At 39.4% G+C, this 22,190-nt stretch overlaps 1 protein-coding gene across 2 annotated transcripts in view; it reads right to left on the bottom strand.

The window, feature by feature from the left end:
* The window catches only part of GPR158 (G protein-coupled receptor 158), a 178,031-nt gene that overhangs the window by 97,158 nt on the left and 58,683 nt on the right, over window positions 1-22,190 (bottom strand). For both annotated transcript variants that reach the window (XM_079300595.1, XM_079300594.1), the window contains exon 3: window positions 1,152-1,254. In XM_079300595.1, coding sequence (XP_079156721.1) covers window positions 1,152-1,254 — 103 coding nt within the window. The remainder of the gene's footprint in view (window positions 1-1,151; window positions 1,255-22,190) is intronic.

Raw genomic sequence — 22,190 nt, forward strand, 5'->3', positions numbered from 1 at the left:
TATGATATGAAAAGACAAGGGAAGCACTCAAAACACTCAGGAGATAAACTGTTGAACAAACTGTGCTATTTATTCTAAAAATATGTACAGGAGACATTATATTCCCTATATATATACATATCAATAGATATTATTTTTTTATATATATATATATATGCAAAATATACATATATGTATATGTCCATTAAGTGATGATTAGTACTGGAGAATAGAAACAGCTGTGTTCACACAAGGCAGGAGACAATCCATGCAGTCCTGAACCAAATTCAGTGAAAATCACTCACTGCCATTCCCTGGATATATCACACAAACTGATCTCACAGCAAGAGCTGATGACATGAACTTCTGCCTAAAGGATGGTGCAAAGGATCTGGGAATGAGATATACCTGCAAGCAGGAGGCAGAGAGGGATGCCCTGTTACACCTCCAGGCAGCAGCTTGGCACCTGTGACTGCAGCCTGAGCTCTACCAGTACAGCTGCAACCATTGCAGCACTAAATCCATACAGAGATTTGCTGACATGATAACAGCAACAGACATCAGGCATGCAGTTTGTCCATTTTCCCTGACGAGCATCAACCAAGTTTTTTTTCTTGTGTTGTGGGCAATTCAGTCTAAGAACCATACAGTGTGTGTCCTGGGCATATGTAGAATGTATGTTATCCATACATCCAGCCAAACAGACTCCCAGGCTTGAACCATCTCTATTACTTCATGAGCACATACTAGAGTTCAGATGCTCCTTTGAATTCTCCTTTGCAAATGAAGTAAAATGAAAACAATTAAAGCCCTCACAAAGCTAGGGCATTCTCATTTCCTCTGGCTAAACAGAAAATAAGTAGATTAATTTCAAGAATACTTGTACATGAGCACAAATGTCAGAAATCTCTATTTCCCTTTAGCAAGGCTTCTCTTCATGTTTTTTAATTTATTTACAAATCAAATATTCTTCAAGTGGGTATGTTTTACAGGATCCTCAAGAGTACCCTGAATGACAAACCAAAGGGCTAGAACTCCTTAAGTGATTATATAATCCAAGAGTTGCAAACCACTGGGATTTTACTGTATAACCCTGATGAGGATAAAAAGAAGCCCTGCATTATTAATGCTCTGTTTTCCTTCTTTTTTTCAACTGTAGCAAAGGCACTTACTCTGAAAGCTGTTCACTGAGAAGATGTTGGGATGATAGAATCCAGCCTTGCAAATACATTTGTAGGCTCCAAGCACAAATCCAAGGCCTTTAATTGGCATGCACTGTGAGAAAGGAAAAAAAAGAAATGTCATGCAGATGATCACACAACTGTATACTCAGATGTACATTCAAGCATAAAAACATTACAAGATACCCAGCACAGACTTCTAAGAACAAATAGGCACTCCTTCCAGACTGACAGTATCTTCTCAGCAGCTTTTCCCATAGTCACATATCACTCCAGGTTTTTTTTGCCTTGCTGTTCATCTCCAACAAACAGCAAAGACAGCTATAATCAAGCCTGTCCCACTTATAAACTGACCAAGAGACAAATCTGACTCTTGCACATAGGCTGTGTTTTTTTTTTTCTGAAGGGTTTCCAGCACTTTTCCCCAGCAGGATGGTTCCAGACAGCAGAAGCTCACACTGTGTGAGGAAGAACATGAACACTTGCAGCCAAGCCCCAACCTTTTGCACATGCTGGTAACCCCACAACAACAGCAAAGTGGAGCTAGCCCAGCTAAGAAAAAGACAATTACTTGTTAGAGAAAATGGCTGCAGACATAAATCTGACCTGGCTGAAAGTGGAAAAACCTATTCCAACAGGAGCCCCATACTTTTAAAATATCTTGTAATTTTTTGAAGTAGCAGTAACATGAATCAAGTTTTATTTAAACTCAGCTTCACTCTTGCTTAGTTTTGACATCAGGTCAGTCACAAAAAATTTATTAGCATGACAAAATATCTATTAAACCATTTCTGTACATCAAATGGACTTCAACTAGTACAGAGGGAAGAAACAGTTCAGCAATATAAAGGTAAAAAAAACACTTGTAAAATGATGATTCCCAGGACAGTTTATTTCACTTCATCAGATGAAAGTAGACTACTAGACTAGATGCCTTTCCCACGAGTATAGGTGTACCTACAGTGTAGGTGAGTATAAACTAGACACTAGCAGCTCCTCAGTGACCAATTGAATGATTTAACTAAAACAGCCTCTGTCCTCCCACCCCCATATTTTTCACTTGTTTGTGACTGTGACTTTAAGATATGTTTCAATATCTAACTGCCTGTGACTGGAAGAAAGATGCAGAGGACAGGTTTAGTAAAAAATACCTGAGTATAAAAAAGTTAAATGTACACCAAGAGAGGACAGTCTACACTGTAAACACTCAAGAAAAACTTGGAGAAAAAAGCTAGGAGTTTCTTATCATCTCAAATTTCAGCTTTGTGACATAATTCTGAATGATGTTAGGGAAGTCACTTTGCTTTGCTTTGTCTCAATTCCCCTGACAGTATCATCTCTTCTCAGACCTTTCCCAATCTGATGGCAGTGCAGGCAGTGCAGGCCTGCAGATGCTATTGGAAAACAATTAGTAAGTAGGAAACTGGTGGTATGCAAGAACAGAGAAAATTTATTCAGCCTTTGTATAAGAATGAAAGAAGAAAAAAAAAAAAGAGAAGGCTCAAAGCTATTTTTTCCCCACACTTTATCTGCACCCTGCAGAAACGTGACTCTTGACAGGGTGGAGGACAGGACAAATTGAAGTGGCATGAGTATGTGTGCAAGTCCAATGATAGCCAAACCTTTTCAACCAAGCACAGAAAAGTAGGAAAAAGACTTTTTCAGAGAAAAAAGCATTCTGGCTTCTTGCTTTGTAGGATGAAGGTACATGCTGCTGTAGAAGACAGCATTTTCTTTTTGAAGAAAAGGAAGAAAAGTAGCTCCTATTGTATTATATGAATGTGCAGGACCCCAAGTACTGTATTCATAATTCTTTGCCACTGAACAAATTATAGAATCACAGAATTGCTCATATCAACTATGATGCAGGCTCATTAATCTGTTCTACATTAAAAACAAATGCTTTACTGATCAATCTTTCACAAACATTCAATATCCACACCAAACAAAAACCTGTAACTTTTATTTCATTTTCACTGACCAGTCTAGAACTTGAAAATGGACAAAACACTCCAAATGCTGTTGTCTTTCATTGGTCTAGGACATTACTCTTTTTTTCTAGAATTCAGCAGCTGTAATACAGCTTAAAAAACGTCAAATTGTTTTTTGCAGTCCACATGATCCTAGGTAAGCATGCAATAGGGGTGAGAATATCATGTTGATAGGTGGGATGGAGAGGAGAGGAAGAAGCCTACATCCTTCTAGATGCAATTTCAGACTGAAATTTCATTGTGCTCAACTTTGCATGGAAACATAACTACTTACAGCCTGATTTTTTAAAAGAAATTGCAGCACATAGGCAGGAAAAAACACTACAAGGTAAAAAAATGGGAAAAAATACTTTCTCTGGAAAGAAAAAAATTCACTCTTTTTACAAAAGATTTAACAGGTAGTATTTTTTTAACCAACGGTGACAAATACTATGGTGAAAAGGGTAATAAGTAAACTGTTTTCTGGTGTACAAAATGAGCTTAGCAAATAAAGTCTAGATTTTTGTTATGTTTATTTACAGATAAAGGCTTTTCCTGGCTGTTTATAAGTGAATCTATGTGACACATATCAGGCACAAGCAAGCAACTTTTGTCCTTGCCCTGACAAGTGGCACCTGGCTCCAGTGGCCCCAGTGGCAGACTTTGAGCCCAAACCTTGCAAAGCCTTGAGCCTAGCTCAGCCCACAGGATTGGACTTGGGCTTCAGATCCTCAGGAGCACAGGAACTGAGTGACACACAGCAGGCTCTGTAAACACAGCCAGTAAAATATTAATCTGCTGCTAAATTACTTAAGATTTGATTCATACAGAACTTGGCATTGAATAAAAGCAGATGTGTGAAAAATAATCTGCTTCTACACAAGCAAAAAAAAAAAAAAAAAAAAAAAAAAAAAAAAAAGGAAGCATAAAACTGACCTGGTTTCAAATTTCATTATAAACGGGCAAGCACAGCTCTGGGAATAAACCCACCATATTTTTGCCTCATCAGTAGTCCTCACCTTTTAAAAAAATCATACTTTAATCAATTCATAAAAGCAGGTACCTTAGGTTGGATGAGAAGCCCCATTTAGGCTTGCAGCACACCTCCCATGTGGCAGCAGCCAGTGTTGAGGCAGTGACAGATGCAGGAGGCTGTTGAGCAATCCTGCACCGATCTGCCCTTCAGGACACCACACCCCTAAATGGAATTTGTATCGCTTTAACTTCCAGCTCTTAGAGATGGCTTGGTTACAATTAAGATCAGCTTTATCATCATGTTTGCTAAAGACACAGGAATAGGTGTCTTTAGAATTCACAGAGAGCATTTATTCCACCTGCCTGTTCCCTGGTATTATATTTTTAGCTTTACAGCTAAAAAAAGCTTTTTAGCTTTTTAGTATTAGTATAATGTAACAACTCCAAAGCTTTTTATAGTAAGCTTTAAATCATATGTTCAGACAAAAAAAAAAAAAAACCTTAGATGTTTCATGAATATTTATCTTGAGATTATTTATAAACAAATAGCTCTTGAATCTACACAAGATTTGAACACATTTAAACACAGCATCTAAACCAGTTTTTTAAAAGTTAGTATTGGTTAAATTTTATGCTGCTTGTTGTAAAGGAAAAAGCTGGTAAAAGCTAATGTGATAAAGATTATCTCTGTTGGAAAGAAAATAAACCCTTCAAATAACCTGTACAATTGCTTTGGAAGTCTGAGCCAAATCTTCTGGCACAAGAGAGACAAAGCTCTACATCAGATGTGATTAGCCAGAAACCAAGTGACAAAGTATTCTGCAGACACACAAAGCAGGTGAGACATCCAGAAGGGGAGAACAGGGCAAAACCAAACAAGTAGTTTAAGAGAAAACATGTGGCATCATGTCCCACATGCAATTTAGAAACTCGGATAAAGGACTAAACAAATCCATAGTCTGGTATTCTGGAGGGGAGGGGACAAACCAGTAATTATCCAATTTAAGAAAAAAAAAGAAAATAAAACAACAACAAAAAAAATATACTAAAAATAGAGCCAGCCTTGAGTTGGATACTTTAAGTTTTTCAAAGAGCAGCTTTCAAAATCTGCATTTCCACATGCATAAAGCAATGAGAATGTCTCCCTTTTCTGAAGCCAAGTCCTTTTTCAAAGGACATAGTAAGAGCAACATCATGACAGATAAAGCACAACAAAGATAATACAAGTAAGCCCATGTTTCTTTGCTCTGGTTAGGGGCAGCACATACAGAATTTCTAGAAAATGCAATGTATTGAGCAATTTTGTACCTGCCTCACAATAGCAGCTGGAGCAGGTTGGTGTCCTGCAAAACCACTGGAGGATTTTTCTGATACTGTTTACCACTCAAGTCAAGCACACTCACTCATTAAAAAAAAAAAAAACAACAAAATACCAAGCAAAACAAAATACCAAAACAAACAAAACCCCCACACAACAACAAAAAATAATAATAAAAATAAGGAAAGAAGAAGATAAAAGCAAAAAGTCAGTGACAGCTCTGCAGATCTGTCATTGAAAAGGCTTCACTCATTGTCTTGTCTCTTTTTTTTTTGCAAGTACCCTTCAAGACAGAGTGTTGTGTTACAGTGTGTTTGCAGGCTCACAACGAGCAGTGAGCACATCCATGCATCCAAGATCCTCGTGCATCACCTGGAAAGCTCTGCTTGCCTCCAGAGACCTTGGGAGGCAGCCAGCTTACCAATCACACTACTCATTAACTTTTGTTTTCAAATACAACATTTAGGTTCAAAGAGACAGGACAGGGGTGGCCACTCTATACTCTTACTGCAGGGTTACTTAGGCCCTTGTAGCTCTTCTCCTCCTTTCTGAATGCATTGATGGAGTTAATTACTTTTTATATTCAAGTTAAAAATGTGCTTTCCAGCAACACGAGACTTAGAATAACATTGAGTTGTTCAAATCTGAGTCAATCAAAGCACAGCAACAGCTGATCTCATTCAGCTTACAGCAAAGGTAGTTGTCAGGACAATATTTGTCTTTATAGTTTGATGCTTTGCTAAAAATTGTTAAGTGCTTTTTAATTTTGTTTTTCATTATTCAGATTTTGTGAAGCATAGGATGAGAATAAATAGTGATGGAAAGGAGCCTCAGGTCATTCACTCAAATAATGGTGACACATGACTACTAACAAATCATGAGCAGAAAATTTAATGTCATTCACTAAATGTAAGGGACTGTAGAGTCCTTAATGTCTAATTAACCTCTTTTGAAATGTCTCAGCTGGGTGATCAGGCTGCATGTTTGAGGACACAGAGGATTGACTCCCTTCTGGTTCTCCTCTTCTTCACTTCAACAATGATGTTATCAGCTCACTGGTGGACAAATACTGCAAATCTGCAAGCACTAGTGAAAAAAAATAATTGTGGAAATGGACCATTTTGCAAAGAAATTAAGAGAGAAGACTAGAAATATGTACAAATCAGAGTATCTTCTTGGAAGATGGTGAAAGGGGAATAAGTTTAATTAAGCAGTGTTTGAAAGCAGGTTATATGGGGGCCATGGTGGGGATGAGGAACAGAAAACTCCTCAACAGCTGTTGTCATGGACATGGAGAACCCGTGGTCAGCTTACAAACTAAGGATCCACAGTCAGGATTCTTTACAGACAAATCAAACTATAACAATTGCAGGGATTTTCAGAAGATGGGTAGCTAGGATACTCATAGGTTCTCAGCAATGATATTTTTTAACACAGATTTTTCATTACTGCTGAAAATACCTGTGCAGTCTACAAGCAGACTACTTTAAAAATCAAAATCTCTCTATCTGATAGTCTGGAATTGACATTGATAACCTGAATATTATTTTAGAACACATCAACCTTTGTGTCTGATTAATATACTAAACAATAAAATTACAATGTCTCCTCTCCTAGAAAACTGCATTGCAATTACAGGGGAATCTGTTAACAGACACCAAAGGGACTGAGAATTTTATAGCCATTAAATAATGCAGTGTAATTAATTTGAAGGCACTTTCTCAGAACCACATATCCTTGGCTTTGAAGATGAGTTAAGATATTTTTCACCATTAGCACAGGTTAAACTTAATTTAGAGCAAAGTTTAATTCACTTCCTCAGTGTCTTAACTAAGAGAAAATTCTCTTCATACTGTCTCTCTAATCCTTTCTTCCTAATACTAGGAAAATTGCAAGCTCTACACATGGGCAATACTGGACATATCAAACATTATCTGCAGAATACCTTCCAGAAGCTGTCAAGTAACATGCCAAAACACACAGAGGTCCTTTACCTCTGGATGTCTGGTTCTGCCAGCTACTTCTGTATTCATCTGTAGCTTGGCAGCAACTGCTCCAAAGTTTGCCTGGAAGATGAGCCACACAGTGAGACAGGAGATAAAGAAAGCTTGCCAAAATCTGCAAGAATGTGAGTAATTTCCGAAATCATTCAAGGAGGGGAGGGAGGAGGAAAGTTGCATCTATTCCTGACCCTACAAAAGATGCATTGTTTTAAGAAATGCAGAAACCCATAACTTTGCCCTGAGACAATACAAACTATTTCCATTCTGAAATCCATTATTCACATTTATAAACTTTATTAAAGAGATGTATTTACAGTACTAAAAACAGACTTTCACATTTTCTTCTAAAGGCCAATAGGAAATACTAGAATAGCCAATCCAACCAGTAACTCATCAAGACAATAGCGGTCCTTAAGCACAGAAAGCTTATTCAGAATAGGAAAGAGTAACAGGGGGTTGGTGCACAGGAATTGCACAACTTATCTCATAGAAGGGCACAGCCAAACATCCAGGAGGCTGCACCATTCTTTGGAAAGAGTTTGACTCTTGAAGTGCTTCCAGCATGGACAGCCTGCTCAGCCTGCTAGCAGGAAAGGGAAATACTTCCTATGGTTCATCCAAAAGCTAACAAATAGCTGCTATGATCAGTAGGCAATTTAGATGCATAATTCAAAGAGGGGAATAAAATGGTGGAACACAGTGCATGATATCTTAATGGACAACATTGCTAAATGAACATTTTCTAGCTAGCAGATGTATTTGTCATTTCTATTGCATTTCATAGCAACCATTCATGTAATTACTTCTTTATTACTAAAACATGATTTTTAGGCTGACTGCACACACTAGCAAGACATAAATAATCACATTGTCATGATCTGCAACACTTTGTGTCTCTTATCCCAGCCCACCATCACTTTCTGGACTTACTGCAATGGCTCCAGACAGTGCAGCAGGGGTTAGAAACTAAATTCCCACAAGCTTCATGCAAATAACATCCTACTGGAAAAGAGATACTCTCTGAGTGTCCCTGCTGAGGGGGAGACCACATCATAAGGACATATATTTTATCAGACACCAGAGAATGCTCTTTGAGTCACAAGGAAAGCTTTAGCTGGCACTGGTGCTGTCTTAGACATCAGTGAACAGCATAACATCACCATAGACAAACTCAGCAAGTGTGGGCTGGATGAGGGGACAGAGAGGTGGATTAAGAACTGGCTGAATGGCACATCTCAGAGGGTGATAATCAGTGGCACAGGCTATAGCTGGAGGCTTGTCACTAGTGGGGTCCCCCAGTGTTCAATACCAGGCCCAGTATTGTTTAGTTTTTTCACCAATGGCTTGGATGAAGGGGCAGAAGCCTCCTCAGCAAGTTCACTGTCAGCACAGAGCTGGGAGATGTGGCTGATACACCAGAGGGCTGTGCAGCCCTTCAGAGGGACCTTGACAGGTTGGAGACGTGGACAGAGAGAGACTGACTGAAATTCAACAAGGGCAAGTCCTCAAGAATCATCTGTACACAATCCTGTGCAATGTGCTCTAGAAAAACCCAGGCTGAGCAGGGAGTTTGGGCCAGACAACACACTGTGGTCCCTTCCGACCTGACCCATTCTGTGATCTGTGATAAGGAAATATATTAGGAAATCAGGCTATAATAGTCTGATGTTCCTGTTCCTTGGTATTCAGCCCATCTTTAGGACTTGGCCTATTTTTCCAGAGGTTTTGACTACTCAAGGCTGCCAGGAGTCTTGAGTTGAGTCCAACTGGGCAAAGTTGAATAAATTATGTTCTTAGTTACAAAATTAACTCTTACTGAAATTCCACTTGAGTATTTTGTGTGAAAGCTGGTTGAGAAGACAACTGTATAAAGGCTCAAATTTAAATATATTTGGTCAATTTTACAGCATTTTATAGTAGTGTCACATTAGACAGAGATTGAAGGAAAATAACCACCTCACTAGTACTTGAATGAAGATACAGCATCTTGTACTACAAAACAGCGTCTGACATAGTAAATTGCAGGAGTCTTTCTGTCCATTTGCTGGTCACTGGTAAAATTAAACTCTCTGTTATGTTCAGCCTATCAGCAGCATGCATTTTAAAAACATTTTTCTTCAATTTGAGAAGACAGCCAAATCCTGCAGCAGAGTGGTTGCTCTGTCCACAACCTGATTAATAGCCTTTCATTAATTTTGCTTCATTTCTGGACTGTAGCCTCTACAGTTTGACAATGTGTCAACTCTTTGAGAAAGTTACTCTTTCTTACAAGATACTATCAGAATATGGGTTTTTCTACTTGTCAAGCATATTTCCATGTTCAGGCACAAATCTCCCATCCTCAGGATTGGAATGCCTCAGAATTAAAGTTCAGAGCACAGTTTCTGGGTTTAAACATGATCTAAGCTCTGCTAAATTACAGATTCTCCTTGATTGCTTTCCATCCCACAGTGAGAAGAAGCACCATATTGTAGCTGTCAGAAAAAGATCCTCTCCAAATCCCACTGCTTGACAGCAGCAGCCTCACACTGATCTCCTGGAGCTGCACACTCACTCATTATGAGGCACAAGTCCCACAGAGGTGCTCTATGTCCCACTAGCACCATGAAAACAGAGCACCCACTATTTGCCAGCTGTTTGATAGCTCATTCCACCTCTTCTTCAGCACCAGGCAAGCACAAGAATTTTCAAAAATGCTTTGGGCAAGACAGTTAAACTTTTGAGCAACAAATCAGAAACAAAATGTAATAAAAACCTAATATGAAACAGAAATACACTTGATAAATTAATACCTGTCTAGTTGCTTAGTGCTTCTCATCCAGGAAAACTCAGAGATCAGCCAGGAAAATGAAACCTGCCTTTTGCTCTGAATGCTTGCTTTTTTCCTGCAACCTTTATCAGATTTGATGAAAAATATCCTAATTTTGAGTAGTAAGTGTTTTATAGGAAAGTCTTCACTTCTAGGTCTAAGGCTAGCCAGAGGGTTGGTGATCCAGCCCTGTGTATGAAGCCATCATATTCTAGACAGACACCTTGAAAATATTTCCTCTATTCTTCTGCTTCACTTATTTCAAATCTAGATTGTTACTTTTTTTCCAAAGCCAATGAAGCCTTGATGACTCATGTCTCACTCCTCCAATGCCTTCTGGAGCTGGAGGGTTTGGCCATGAATGCAAATTCCTTAGAATTTCATTCTAAATGACTGCTTTTGGTATTTAATGATGCTTCTCTCTGCCCATCATTATTTTTCCTTCAGGTTTGCACTTACTCCAACAAGGCTATTCCTGTGCCCTGGTGATTAAAAGACACTTTTTCCTGTTGTACTTCACTGCCATTTCCAGCCCAAGCTGAGCTCTTCCTGCATAAAAGGCTACAACCTTCCTTCATTTAACATTAGGAAAGCCACACACTATAAAGCTGTTCTCTGAAAGTCACAGTGTCACATGAGCTTTGGTACAGCCCTATAAAGAGCATCCAGGCTAAGAATAAGGGTTGTGTCCAGATATCCATAGGATGGAAATATTCCCTTGTCCCCAGCAGGGAGTCTCTGTGTCACAGTCCTCTCACATCCACAGGAGTTCTAAGTGGGTGTCTGCTGGAGCACATCACCCACAGCTTACCTGCTCCCAGAGCCCTGCAGGGGCTTTGTGACAGTGTCACGCCAGGGAATCCATGGAACAGTCCGGACTCATAAGTGTGCCAAGGTGGCTTAAAATCTTATGCAGCAGCCCTCATCTGCTGTGAGATCTTTTAGCAGGACAGCTTTCTTCATATGAAGCACAGATTGCTACACTGAGAGCTCCCACCAGGGCAGCCTTCTTCTGCTATGAACTTATAGTATAACTGATCTTTACCAGAAGTGCAGCCACATTTAATCAATCTCCTGCGATGCATAACACTATACATTCCAAAACTATGGTTAAGTTCAAATGTAGGTTGGAAGGATGAAAAAATATACTTTTTTTTGTTCAATTTGTTCAGTACTGTGCTTTCCCTTAAATTCAGCAATGCCCTGTTTTTGAGCCAAGGTCCCAAACCTTGGGACAGATTGCCCAGTCCAAAATGAGTTCCCTGCTAACCAAAACAGCAGATGGCCACACCACAGAGATACATGATGATGTTCCGGCTTGCAGCACAAAGCTACAGCAGATCATCAGTCTCTGGAACCAGAGACCCTGGAACTTTCTATTCCTTCTCCTGGTAGGATAACTACTGTTAATACTACTTGAAACACACGTGACTGCAAATTTGGAAACCAATTTCCTAGGAATCATTAAGTGTCAGAACAACCAGCAAGTTTACTTGCACTATGATTATTTCTTCCTCAAGCACTGGCAAGAAGTGGCAGAAGAGCAACAAATGCTAAAACTCAGGAATCAAAGTGGCCTTCAGGCAGAACAGCACCTATCACTCACCAATTCTATTTAATGCATGAAAACAGGGCTTAATGAATAACAAAAAACATGGTACATCATCTGAAGAGAAAGCAAGCTGGAGTTTTCTCTCTATTATTCAGCAGCTGGCAGGAGCTGATTCACAAAGCCTGATGGACTGGGTCTTTTTGACATTGTCAAAATTAAAAGTGAAATTGTTTTCAATTACTAATTATAGAAATGTCCCTTTTGTTTTCAGAGGTCTTAGAAATGGTGAAACAGCATCTGGTAGCAGTACACTGTAGACATATAAACCTCAGTAGACAATAGGATGCTTGGAAGAGTTTGCTTCAGACTAAACAAAGTGTCAAGTTTACTTTCCATCCGACAGAGCAAACTCATTTTTATTGGAAGCCACTACAGAAATACCATCAAAGACTGCCAGCCCTAATGTGACAGGAGTGTGCACACAGCCATCCACCCTCACTCTCTACCCTTATTTTTTAACCCTCATTTTGAAGTAACTTGAAGATGTGGCACCAGTTACCACTTCTACCCACCAGTAAAAATCCTGGAGACCAGCAAAGCTAGAGTGTGGAATCAAGTCCTTTCCCCCATCCATAGACTTTAATTGGTAACATGTAGAAATTATAAAGGTTACAATGGAAGAGAAAACAACTTACAGGTTAAGAGAGAAAATTTTTGGTTGGTAACTTCATTAACATGCACTTTAAAGGCATCAGATTTTGTTTCATATTTATAAATAAATACTGCTTGCAGTTTCCTGGGTTAACAATTCCAGAACAATGACATAGCACAGAGGCTTGTAAAATTCCCTTACTATTATGTTGCTCTGTTACTGTCCTTTCATCTCTCATTCTACAAAACACAACACATCACTAAGGGCAGGGGACTTGTGACCCACTTCCCCAGAAAAGCCTCCCACCTCATCCCCAGGAACAGCACAGACTCTCCATTTGCCTCACTCCAACAGACTCATATATCAAACACTTATAAAGTGAGACACAAGTCCAGGAACCAGCCTATTTAGTCTGAAGAACCATTCCAGTTTAAATACATTTTCCCAATCTTCTAAAAGTGCAAATAGGACACAAACTGGGTATTCCAGATTTCTATCCTGAGACTTGAAAAATTCCATCTCAACCATTCACTTTATTAAAACAAACAAACAAAGAAACAAACACAAACACAAACCACCAGGTAAATTGTATTAACATGCTCCTGCATGGTAAGCAAATTTTAAACCAGTGAAGTTTGTAGGCAAGAGTTTCTATGGAATTTTCTTGAGTCTGAACAAACTCTCAAAAAATACTGTTATTGCTTCACTGATTCCAGGAAACTTCTGAATTCTATATACCAAAGTTGTAATTCTATAATATAGTAAATACAATCCCATAATATGGTAACTATACCCAAAAGTTCAATCTTAGTTATCTTATTATAGGATTGAATTCACTGTATTATAGAATTACAAAACTGCATGAATGAACCACAGCAGAAGCTTATGGTGAAATCCTACTCTCTCTCACATCAACCTTTCAGTGAGTCAGCTACAGAATATGTAATGAAAACCCTAAAACCCAGAGGCAATGTTTTGAAAGCTCAAAAAATTCAGAAACATCAGAGGAAAAAGCAAAGTGTTCTCTCTTGGCAGCCTGAGAGCCTTGCAGGTCAAGTTCAGAGGTTCTTGGTAAGGTTCAAAATGCTCAGAAGTTCATACTGGTCACTCCAGGTTAAATGCTTCCACAGACTGCCAAAGTGACCTACCTACTAACAATCATTACTCATCTCTCACCAGGAAAATGTTTACTTTACTTATTTACAGGCTTCTTTCTCACTTATCTGGTAGATGATAGATCTTTTCCTTATCTGTGGAGTTCTCTAAGGTGGGGAACTTTCTTTTTTGATCCCACTTTCAAATTCTCAAGACATTTCAAGAGTAGGGATTTCATATAGCCTTGTACCATGAGGAATGTTTTGGTGAAGTAGTACACATACCAGGATGTTTAGTCAGTATCATACCCAAAGGGAAAAAAAAATAAACAAATTTCTTTCTCTGAAAAGCAGTAACTTGCTCACTATAATGCAAATATTTTTAAAGTATTGCTGTGACATGCAAAAAGTCACCTGATAAGCTAAATTGTACTTAGGTTTTACTATCTTTTGAGACTTTTAAGTTGCTTATAATTATTCTTACCTGTAAAAAAAAAAAAACCCAAACACTTATTCTTGTAGTGATTCTGGTACTGACCGAGAAAGTTATAGATACTAAAATTAATTATTTTCAAACTAAATCAAATTCAGGAAACATATTGGGATGCACTCAGCATTTGGCTACATTTCAAATTGCAATCCCCCATTTTTTACAGGCCTGCGGTGGAGCAATTAGTTGTGTGAACATGAAGTTCCCTGTGTAAGGAGCAAATGGAAGCAGTGAGTGGGCAATTAAACACCCCACGTGCAAACACTTCCCTGCAGCAGCAGCCAGGTGAGTGCAGTGCCCCTTCCTCTGCCCCAGGTGCCACATGTGGGACAGGAGAAGGGTGGGCCTGCTCACACTGCACCCATCAGGCTTTTTCTCTTACAGCTACAAGACAGAACACAGAAACCTTCACCTGTACTCTTTAGCACTTTACAAAATTTTACCCAGGCATCCATACAAACTATTACTATTCTTAAAACCGTCTTTCTCCCTAGGAATATGCCACAGACTCCTTAGCCACATCTCCAAACTAACTCCTATTATTAAACTCCAAAATAAACACACAAAGACTGAAAAAAAAATCTCATCTTGTACTAATCTCTTAGTAATAAAAGGAAACACTACTGTTAATTTACAATAATAAATATGAATTATATAAATCTACATGATTACCAACCATATAAAGTTAATATAAAAAAGGACCCCATTCAGTATCTTCCTCCTCATACTTCTTGGAGCCTCTAAATATTCCAGACAAAGCCATTTATCCTGTGCTGCTGAACCCCAAACTAGAACTGAGTAAACATATTTGAAAGGCAAACCAGCTTTTAGTGGCATATCAAAAGCAGCTGAAAATACACAGCAGTTCATAGAAAAGAACAATTCTTCAGAAATGATTAGTGGCTATTTTCAGAATCACAATAATATGCATAGATCTGCACAGAACAAAAGACATATCCAGTCTTTGTCACATGATGTTTATTGTAGCAGACACTTGAAAGACAAAATGAGAAGGATTCAACTCTATTATATTTGCCCATATTTTAAATAAACCAAAATTCCAGTGACTCTAGGGCTTCCAGTCACCTCACTGAAATTACTGGCTAATGATGATTGAATCAAACCCACTTTGTCTCCTTCTGATTTTAATTTATATCCACTTTCTTTAATATAAATTCATTTGTTGAAAATATTAAGAAGTTACAAAACCTAAAGAATGAAGACCACCTCAGCATTAAGTGCCACCTTTGACACCAGTTTCCAGCTGATACCAGAAGGATGAGAAAGTAGGGCAGCCCTGCTACTATTGCCAATTAACAAATAACACTTATTAAACCACGTGAGTTCCCTGGTTCCCACCAAAATCCAGCTTTATCAATGAATACTTTCCTAAAACTATTTAATGTCAAATATCTTCCTTTTCAATCCACAGCTTGTGCAAGCCCCTCTCCTGGCTGTAAACTGCAAACTTGCCTTGTGGTTCCAACAAGGCCAAGTGGTTCCAACAATTGCCAAGTTCTATCATTGAAACAGCTGAATTTCAGTGTTAGCAGGTGGGGGAAAATCCCTGGGCTATTCTTGAACTCAATAAAGTGGATTGTGGGATCTTTGAGGGAGGAAGAGAATTATTCAATTGTGCTTTCCATGAAAATCAAAAATCCTTTGGAAAATTTATTTACAGTATCACTTGAGTTCACAGTAAAAGCTGCCTCAGAATACAATCACAGAATGGTTAAGGTTGGAAGTCTTTGGTCCAGCCTCCCTGCTTAAGCAGGTTCCCCTGGATCAGGTTAATTGGGGCTGTGACCAGTGGTTCTTGAGTATCTCTAGTGAGGGAGACTCCACACCCTCTCTGAGCAGCCTGTTCCAGTGCAGGGTCATCACACAGCAAAGTTCTTCTCATATTCAGGTGGAACTTCATGCACATAAATTAGGGTTGTTGCCTTTTGTGCTATGCGTGACTCCCACTTCATTAGACAAGCAAAAGAGATATTAAGTTGTAAAATCCTTTGTCTTAAAAAAGCAGTTTCACTGGCAGACAGCCCAGAGGCACCTTTTCCCTATCAGTAAATTTGCAGGTTTTTACACAGCAGTAACACTCACCTGAGCTGTGAGAATTTCCCATTTCAGTCATCACCCCGATCTCTTTGCAGACAGCATCCTCTCCCTTTACTGTGTAAATCCACTGTGCTTTTTATGCCCTAACTCATTTTTCATGAGAGCTGCCTGCAGGGCTGGAAATGCCATCTGCACCAAAGCACAGGTTGGGTTTGCCCTCTCCCCCTCCTGTCTGCAGCCTGTTTGCTGCCTTGGGAGGTTTCCCTACCTGCACAACCTGAAATTGTGCCAGTTAAAGGTCTCTCCTTCCCACTTCACATGGTTCTCTGTTCTACTTTTCAATTCAGTCCAAGACATGCTTCTTAATTTATACAAAAACTGGTGGAAAGTCACTAAACATTTGCAGGCAACCACCCTGGAATTCACATTCCTTACACATCTCCTTCACTGGATGTGTCAGCAGCTCCTTAGAAATTAAAATCATTAGAATATTCTTCCTATTAGGGTTACATTTCAGATTTCAGTCAAGATTCAAAATTTTATCCTTTAAAATAACTTTGTAGTACTCTATTACACCCTTTCATGGAGGTAAGAAGCACTCTGCACTTGGAGACACTAACTTCAGATAGATTTTCTGCTCATTTGAGGAGGAGAAAATATTCTAAGACAAGTAGGTGTCATGGCTGCATATGTCTTATGGCTACTTATAAAGAAATTCTTTCTTTGCATGAGAGAGTCTGCCACCTTCCCTATCCTAATTTTTTTCTTATGCTGGAAAACCCCTTGGATTCTCATGGTTGCTTTGCTGGTGTAACAAACTACCAAAATGAGCAAGGCAAATAAAATACAGCTCTAAAATAAGGTGTGTAACAAAGCTGTTATCCTGTGAAGATGTCAAGCATTTCTCAGATTTTGGAGGAATCATTTATACAAATATTTAAGCCCTCAAAGCCAAAACATTTACCAATCATTTAGACATAATCATTTTGTCACTTACATAGAGCTCAACAAACATGTCATTGGGGAAACCCCACAGTGTAATTAACGTTGTGTTGAATGACAGCTGAAGAAAAACATTATAAGCAGCCTCATTCAAACCTGAAAGGCAGTATCTGCTATGTCAACACTTGCTTCACCAGGAAGATTGATTTTCCCCATCATTATTCTTAACTGTACACATGTAACTTTCAGTTTGATTTCACTGACTATTTTAACCATAGTTTGAGGTTTTCTCTTTAGCAGTGTAGTGCAAAGTTTTATTCCCAGGAAAACAAGAGATCAAGCCCCATTGCCCAAGAACACAGTTTAGAGATCTGATGGTCAGAATGGAGAAGAAAGAAAGGAAAACTTACTATAATTTTTATTAACTTTCAATTTTGTAAGTAAAATTTTCAGAACGTAACCAACAGTAAACAAATCAAACTAAATAGTAAATGCTGGTTCCACACTAATACTCATTATATTTTTCTAAATGTGCTGTCCAGTTTTCTGAAGGAACTAGAGCCCCCAAAGCTCTTATTTTTCTGTCAGTGTTGTAAAATTTCATAGAGCAAAGGAAATGTTTACCTGGGTTATAATACATTTCCTCTATATTGACTGCAGAGATGCAAGCAGATCTATCTGTCAATGTACCATTTTAAAATATAGACACTGTTCTCTGAGCAGCACAGATCTAGAGAGATGCAGCAAAGTCTCACCAGCATATCTGAATGCTGCATAAAGTACTATTAATGTCTGATTAAATATTAATTACAAGAATGTAGTTGAACAGCATTTAACTGGGGAAAGGCCATCAGCAAATCACATTTTTTCTGCCAAAAAATACCTAGCACAGCACTATGTTACTTTCTGCCCTATTTAATGTGGATCAGAAGGAGGTAGTGAGTGGTCTGAAAGCATCAGTCCCACCCAGTGTAAAGGCTGTGGTTCATGGTCCTCCCCAATTTAACCAGAGAGAATCCTGCCTAAAAAGCATGCCTGAGAGATGTGAGTATTATTTATTCCAACAAGAGCAAGAGGAAAATGTTCATTTCCAAAGAGTTCCAACAGCACAGATGTTCCTGCCCTCCCCTGAGCTCCCCCTCCCCTCCTGCCTGATGGAGGTTTGGGCTCCTCCCTCTCGCCCTCCTGCCTGTTTGGGGTCCCTGCTGACCACACAGGGACCACAGCCATCCTTCTTCAGGAGGAAAGAACCACTTCTCCAGCTATCCACACACATTTTCTGCAGTCAGCAGATCAAACTGAAGACCCTTCCCACACCTCCTGTCATGCCCAGCTGCTTCATGCCCTATCCCATGGATGTGCATCAGGTCTGCCTGCAACTGCTGATGGCAATGCAGCTGTGACACCACTTTTTTCCTAACAAATCTATGTCATGTAAGGGATGTATCCCAAATACTTGAATTTTACCAACTGAGGAGAGCAGAACCAGGGCCTTCATTGAAAAATGGGGGCCATTCTTATTTTGCTAACTTACACCTATGAGATATGGGCTAAAGGAAAGCTCTAGCACTAACTTAGGTCAGGGCTGAGCAAATACTTTTCAACTGCTACTTGCAAAATAAGAATTGTCTGGGTCATATTTAAATTATTTAACTGTCTGAATCCACTCCAGTGAAAAAATACTGCTGAGAAGAAGGAGAGCTTAAATTTTGTATGATTAAAACACAGATTCAATAACAGCTGCAGAATTGGGCACTGAAATGCCAGGAGAACCTACACCTACCATTGAACTGTAGGCATCACAGCTGCAGGTCCTTCTCTTGTATTTAAGGACTCAAATTTGTACCTCCAGAGACTGCTTCAGCACTCAGAATAATTCCGGAAGTAGTTTGTCTCAGGTTCAACAGAGCAATGTAAAATAATGATCTCTGGGAATTTTAGTTCAAGTGTCTGAATGTGCCTTAGAAAAAGCACCTCATCTCTCAAATGCACCCTTTAGCTACCAGCAGCTAATCCATTCACACCTCCTTGGTGCTTCCAAGCCTCATGGCAACACTCTAAGTAATTTATTAAGTGACACTTACTAGGGTGTAGTTGAAGTGTCCCATTTCCTCACACCAAAAAACCCTGTTACATTTTTTATCACACACTTCCCTCTTCAAGGTGCCCTCTCAGTTTTTACATTTCACCAGAGCACTGAAATATTTTATAGCACTCATGAGAGCACTGGATGGCAGAGACACATGATCCCTGCCCAAGGAACTCACAGCCTGGAGAAGCAGGCAGGGACAAGGCAGCAGGATAGCAGAAGCAGTCAGTGTCAGAATTTCTGAATTCTGGGATATGCCCTTCCCAGGCTTTTGCCTGGGAATTCATTCATCCTCTCCTGTCTGCTGTCTAGAGCACTTGCCCTTCAGAAAGAGGCATCTTCACAGCTCTGAGCTGCATCTGCAGAAATTACTCTGATCAATTTTTTACATATCTTAATTTCCTTCAGAATCTTTTTCTGCTTCTGACTTTTCCTTTCTTTTCAATTCTGTTGTTAGATCAGTTTGATAAGATTACTATTTTTGATTAAAGAATGAAGGACAAACTCCAAACACACTGTTCTTCCCAATAACACAGGTCACAAGAATTGCTTAAGAGTTAAGCAGTCATCAACCAGAAGTTTATGTGAGCTATTTTGCAAAGAAACTACACAGTATAAAAAGAAGAGCAACTCAGAAGGCATCTTTACATTGGCTGGAGAAGCTGGGCATCCTCAGGCAGGATGAACCAGCACCCTGCAATCCCAAACAACTTCTGTCCACTTCCCCGGGCACTTTGTCCCCAGAGATCTGTATCACACTTACAGCATTTTTGTGTCATCAGAGCAGCTGCTAATGGAGAGCTGGCAAGCTCCAAGGGAAATAGAAACAAGGTGTGCAGGCTGGTAGAGCACCACCACACTAAGCACTCCCAAGGGCTCTGTGGGAAATGCTTCTCCCACCTGGGGTCTGTAAGAAACAGTGCTGCAAATAGCACCACATGCAGGAGTATGAAACAACACCTGGGGACAGAATCTGAGAATGTTTTTTCAGTCCACTCACTCTTTGCTTGTTGCTGCTGTAAATGCACCTGAAATTTCCCCATGTGATCCAACTTCTTCAGTTTCTGCACTGGCTTTTACAGTAACAGAACCAGCTGAGTGTGTTATTTTTTATTTTAGCTGTTGCCTCTGCATTAAATAGGTTATATTGAATGCTGAGGGACAATGAAGAAAAAAGATTTGTTCTTAAAAGCTGTCAGTGTAAGATTAGCCTGCTAGGAGATGAATGCCAGGGAATCTCACACTGGGCAGCCTGGATTCAGGCACTCTGGAAATGCAGACACCCTGGGAGAGCACAGGCTTTTAATTGCAGACACACTAGATCCTAGCTTACACTTGTAATTATTTGTTACTGCTCATCTCCATAGAAATGAAAAGATTTGCATCTTTTTTTAATAACTGCTTTAGAATTTTCAAACATATCTTACAATTTAAAGCATTCAGCCTGTGTTATCTAAGCTGCTAGAGCAGAGAAGTAAACAAACCAATATGAGGTCTTTTCCTAATGTATTTTTATTTCTGCATACTTCAACTTTTAGCAATACACTTTTTAAACTGATAAATGGAGTACATCTACAAGAGTACATCTACATCTAAGACTACTGTGCCATTTCCCAGGAGTCACAGGGAAGAGTTTAAATTTTCTTCTGTAGTGTGGACCTCCCTTTCCTTACTATGTTTTTTAACTTTTTATTGTGAAAACAAAACTTACCAACAAAGCCCAACAATTAATTCCAAAAGCAGTGATTGCAACAGAAAGTTGGTCTAATAGATTTTAAATAGGCTAGTGCTCCAATGTCCCTGCCTCACACAGTCAACAGCCATAAATTCTAACTCATTCTTTGGAATCAGAAGCAGGTTGCTGATGCAGACAGATCCAGTTTCACCTGGGAAGTAAATGAGGTGAAATCATTGCATGGGAGAAAAGAAAAATACATCCAGCTGACTATGCAGCATTTAGCTCAATGGCTCCCTAGAGGGAAGCATCAACAGCAGGGGTGCAGCTGACAAGTGAAATGCTGGTTTGTGGAACACTTTACTACCCACTTGTGTGCTATAGGAATAGCAAATTGTCAAAAGGCCACAGAGGAACAGAGCTCCATCAGAGCAATCTGCAGAGGTACCTTTTGTGATTAGCAGGCAAGACTTCAGCAAGCTCATGGGATGGCACAAAGCTTTGTCCCTTGAATTTTGTTAGAAATTAGTTTTCTGAAAAAGGCTTGTCCAGGCTGCACAGTGACTTATAGTACTGACAGATTATAAAGTCCCGCTCTTAGACCTTAGACTATATAAAGGGTGCTTGGCAATAGGATTTAACATATCTCCTTCTACTCTGCATGCCATTGTTACCATTTAAAAAAAATCTCTCCAGTCAGTACAATGAAGAAAGTCTGGTTTCTTAAGAGATGTACCTCATCTTTCACTGTGAGCTCTACTTCAATTGTCTCACATGGCTGGGACCCTGACAACATCTCCTGCCTGAAACATATTAAGTCACTCCACACCTTTCATCTCATGGAGAGCTTCCCCTTTCCTCCACTCCTTTCTTTATACAAAACACACAAGACCAGAATGTATTTGTGACTTCACTGTAAAACAGCTCAATATTTTCTGTGAGATGACCTGACAGTCACACAACATAGCTGGTGAATACATCTTTTCCATGGGAATCTAGGCTAAAATTACAGCAGAAATACATCCAACAGTAACAGTTTCCCCCTGCCCTGTCACGCACAGACCTAGGTTGTTGTGCTTATTGAAAACTGAGGTATGAGACAGTCCCAACTCATCCTGGATGCTTGACCTCTGAAACACTTCCGAGTGGACTTCCAGTTTAGTAAAGCTGTGATACTCGAATGTGTTGACAAATTTGACATGGTCTGATTCTCTTTATCCCAGGACTGCACTAAGGGCTCTATTTCAGCACTTCTTTACTGTTGAGCTTGTAGATTTCTGCAATCACAACTTCAACTGTGTGACCTGGATAGAAAAGTGATTGTAGAAAGATGGAAGTTTCTTATATGTTTGATATTTTATCAGTTAGAAGAAATCATAAAAAAAAAAGCCCCACTAAACACA

This window comes from Erithacus rubecula (assembly GCF_903797595.1).
Source record: "Erithacus rubecula genome assembly, chromosome: 3".
Taxonomy (NCBI): Eukaryota; Metazoa; Chordata; class Aves; order Passeriformes; family Muscicapidae; genus Erithacus; species Erithacus rubecula.